Here is a 4,574-nt window from a genome sequence, read left to right as displayed (position 1 = left end):
TATCCATATTAGACAGAACTGAACGACGACAGCGAACAAGAGGGAGAATGCGAGCGGTGTGCGCTCAGATGCTGCCGCTCTCAGCGCCGTCAAAATAAAAGCCCCGCCTCGAACGCACATCCGCCAAACGGAAACTTATCGGCCGATGCCGATATTTGAAAAATGCCAAATATCGGCCGATATATCGGCCTTGGCAATATATCGGTCGACCACTGGTGCCTTTACTCTTGTCATTCCCACTATCTGTGGGGAGGAATACAGAATGCAGAAGTTCGAACTATAATTTTAATAGAAACCATTGATCTGTCAAAAGTCCCACGGGTAATGCAAAATGGTGCATTTTTCGTTATCCGGTAGACTTTTGCTGACAAACAAATGGTGATATCTGGGTCCAGGTTACACAGAGAAAGAGTACATGTGCATTTACATATGCTACTGGCATTACAACAATACAAAGCTGGTTAAAAATAAGCAAACTCGTGCTTTAAAGGGATTATTCAACCAAATATGAAAATTGTCATCAGTTACTCATCCTCGTGTTGTTCCAAACCTGTATGAATTTCTTTCTTCTGGTGAACACAAAATGATTTTGAAGAATGTTTCTGGTAACCAAACAGTTGCTGGTCCCCTTTGACTTCTATAGTATGATAAAAATACTGTGGAATTCAGTGGCAAATCAGCAACTGTTTGGTTACCAACATTCTTCAAAATATCTTTCTTTTTTTTTAATCTTTTTAAAATTTATTTCAACTAATTATTGTATATCTCAAATTTAGTCATTCCGTTTTATTTTTTTTTAATAAAAATAATTCAGAATAATATTTTTTTTTTTCAACCAAACAGCCTTTGTTGCAAAGTAGATTTAAAAGCTGCTTTTGAATCACCGTCAGACCAAACCCTTCTCACTACATGCCGTGCTGAACGAATCTCAAATGGAAATATGACGAAACCGTTCCTTACCTTACTATTCTTAGAACCGTTCAGTTTCACAAAATGAACACAATGAAATATTGAATCGTTTTTGTTTTTATTTACACTTAAAATAAGGTGAGCAGCTGTAGTTACCTACACATAATAGAGAGTTCTGTAAACATTTTTAGTAATGACTCAAATTGTTGAAGTAAATCAAAGTCATCGATTTTTGAATGGGTTAATTGAAAGCAACAGCATGTACTCATTGTGAAAACTGATTGTCTGGCAGCTCTACTCACTGTGCTCTCGGTTCTGTAGATCCTGAAGCGTGTGCACAACAGTGTGATTTGGCTGCTGCGCTTCCCGGCCGTGGGTGAGCCCAATATCCAACAGTACGCTCAGAACCTGGGCCTGCCTGCCTCTCGCATCATCTTCTCCCCCGTGGCTCCCAAAGAGGAGCATGTGCGACGTGGACAGCTGGCTGATGTGTGCCTGGACACGCCGCTCTGTAACGGACACACCACAGGCATGGATGTGCTGTGGGCTGGTACCCCCATGGTTACTATGCCAGGTAATACAAGCTAGGAGCACACGCTAAACATGGTCAAAAATATTGTGCCTCTTAATTTACAGGCATCAACTAGCAGTGCTGGGTAGATTACTTACAAATTGTAGTCTGTTACTGATTCCAAATTACATGACGAAAATTGTAGTTCGTCAAGTCACCTTTATTTATGTAGCGCTTTTAACAATACAGATTGTGTCAAATAGGTGTGTGGGATATGACGATAAAAATGTCTCGACGATATGCTTTTGGAGAAATATCGTAGTATCGTGCTACAGAGCACATTCTATCAGCTGCAGTTCTGACGCCTCTATCTCAATATACTGTACAACGCCACATACATTCACATCAGTGTTAACTCAGTGGTTGAGTTGCTCTCACGGGACACGGCACTTATTCACAATCACAAAAGTACATTATTTGCATCTACTTTAAAGCCTTGCCAGTTAAACATTTCATTCGCGCGCTCTTCTGACGTGCACTATTTCTGAGAGCATACACCGGAAGTGCGCGCTCTAGCCTGTCAACAACAGCCCCTGATTACTGAACTAAGTTATCTTTTGCGCTAATACTGTAAAAAAACACAAGGTTACATATAGACTCAGTTATGTCTAAAATGAAAGTAAACCGTTGAGAGAAAAACGGATGCGTGCAGCTCTTAAAGCGACAGTACTAAACTTGCTGCCGACTGTCATTAAAAGGGTTGGTTCTCCCTAAAAATTAATTTTTGTCATTATTTAGCCATTCACATGTTATCCCAAACCTATATTTCTTTCTTTCTTGTGCTGAACACAAAAGAAGATATTTTGAAGAATATGGGTAACCACAAAGTTGATGGTCCACATTGAATTTGATAGTAGGAAAAAAAGACTATGGAATACTATTTTCCACGTTCTTCAAAATAGCTTTTATGTTCAGCAGAAGAAAGAAACTCATTCAGGTTTAAAACAACTTTTGAGTGAGTGAATGATGGTCTAAAAATAAAACACTATGACAGAATTGACAGACAGATGAAAGAATTTTTATTTTTGGGTGAACTATTCCTTTAATATTAATAAAACAACAAAACGCAAAGAGAAAAATCACTCACTAGCCTACTCTTGACTGAAAAACTTTAATACAGTTGCTTTAATAGGAATCAATCTATATAGTGTTTTATTTTGATATTTGTTCATTCAATTTCTTAAATGCTACTGCTAAATACACCTATTGTACCTGAAAATAAAGCACTGTTTGTTTTATTTGTATATTATGTGTATTTGTAATGTGTATCTTTGTTCTTATTTTTTAATAACAAAGATAAAATAATGACAAAGATTTTTATCTTCACCCACTTTGGCCCAAATATCCGCCATTCTTTTTTTATACTTTGTTACCTTGAAAGGCTTTGTTTTTATAATAGGGAAATTAGTTTGGCTGTAATGCTCAGACAACTTGGTTAAAATAGTAAACCAACATGACAAAAGAATCGTGATATTTCAAAAAAAAAATTGTGATATGATATTTTTGCCATATTGCCCACCCCTAGTGTCAAAGTAGCTTTACAGTATTAAATTGGAAAAATAGTGTGTAATAATGCAAAAGAACAACAGTAAACACTCAATTTTCGGTTAAAGTTAGTAACGTAATCCATTACATTTAGGGCCGTTGCGATTCGTCTATTTTATTCGACTACTATACGATTTTTAGAAATTCTCGACTTCATTTTGCTTGCGTCGACTAACCGGCAAAAATCTACGCAAACACAGGAGAATACATCGCGGTTTCAAAATAAAAGCTCAAACCCTCACTCTGAGTTTACATGTTTTGATGTCCACATATTCATTTAATTACGGTGGCTGTAGCATTTCTGTCCTAAAGAAATGGCCAAATATTGAAGATTAAGTGGACATTTTAATGAAATGGTGTTTGGTCAATATTAAACAAGTATTAGATCGCACTCTTCATTTTGATGAATTGAGATCTTTTAGACTTGTGGCTAACCAAGTAATATTTATAGACCTTTTTCACATTTCCGGGTTTCTCAGCAGCGGAAGTCGTCATAGTTGGGTAAACTTTGAGAGCAGCGAATGGGAGAGTACCACAAATATATTTTTTTGCATTCCCATTTGCTCAGATAGCAAAAGAAAATCTCAACGATAGTGTTTTCACGGCTTTTGAATAAAAGAAAAAAATTGAGAGAGACTGATAACGGCAGTCAGAAGAGAGAACGATGTCAAATTTGCCGTCCCTCCCATAGACGCTGCATTAGAAACACCATTAACTAGTTTTTTTTGTAGTTTCATGTAAAGGTGATATAATACAAAGTATAGTGTTTTAAATGTACATACATTTAAAAAAAATCTAAATATAAAAAACTTTTATGAATGCTGATGACCGTTGAAACGCGCCGTCACAGTCTTGAGAAAAAGGGTCCATTAAAACAGTAACTCAAAAGATCTTCTTTACAACTCGCCAAAATAAAAGTTGGTTCTAAAAACAATAATAAGTAAGGAATAATTGATGACGGGTCATTGAATTCTTAGAAAATAATGTCGGGTGTGCATTCAAGTCGCTTATACTACTGCTACCACACCTCAAGACATCGATCAGATGATATATTTCAAGGCATTTGTCCGGGTTTTGTACTTAAAACGCTATTGTAAGTAGTAGGGGTGCTCCGATTGATCTGCTACCGATCACTATCAGCCGATAATTGCTTTGGGATGATTGATCGGCGGTCTCTATAAAGGCCGATCTCAAAAAAACGATCTCAAGCTGATGATACGCCTGCCGTCAAAGGTTTGGCACGACATGTAGTGGCACCGTCTCAGTCTCTGTCCGGCGCGGGTGAAATAATTATAATGCTGAAGGTGAGGTACTCATATTTCTTCATTAAATAACTTGTAAAGTAATTTGAAAACCTTGTGTGAGACGTAATTTCACAAACAGCGAGAGTGAATCACCGCTCTCTCTCTCTCTCTATCTCTCTATCTCTATCTCTCTATCTCTCTCTCTCTCTATCTCTCTCTCTCTCTCTATCTCTATCTCTCTATCTATCTATCTATCTCTCTATCTCTCTCTCTATCTATCTATCTATCTATCTATCTGTCTGTCT

The 4,574-nt window shown here is 37.1% G+C and overlaps 1 protein-coding gene across 1 annotated transcript in view; it reads left to right on the top strand.

The window, feature by feature from the left end:
• The window catches only part of LOC107710944 (UDP-N-acetylglucosamine--peptide N-acetylglucosaminyltransferase 110 kDa subunit-like), a 39,943-nt gene that overhangs the window by 23,994 nt on the left and 11,375 nt on the right, over positions 1–4,574 (top strand). The window contains exon 21 of the mRNA XM_016515840.1: positions 1,231–1,483. Within this exon, the coding sequence (XP_016371326.1) occupies positions 1,231–1,483 (253 nt within the window). The remainder of the gene's footprint in view (positions 1–1,230; positions 1,484–4,574) is intronic.

Source organism: Sinocyclocheilus rhinocerous, unplaced genomic scaffold, assembly GCF_001515625.1.
Source record: "Sinocyclocheilus rhinocerous isolate Xijiao unplaced genomic scaffold, SAMN03320098_v1.1 scaffold3161, whole genome shotgun sequence".
Taxonomy (NCBI): Eukaryota; Metazoa; Chordata; class Actinopteri; order Cypriniformes; family Cyprinidae; genus Sinocyclocheilus; species Sinocyclocheilus rhinocerous.
The sequence above is the reverse complement of the archived record's forward strand: the minus strand, read 5'-3'. Positions and strand labels throughout refer to the sequence as shown.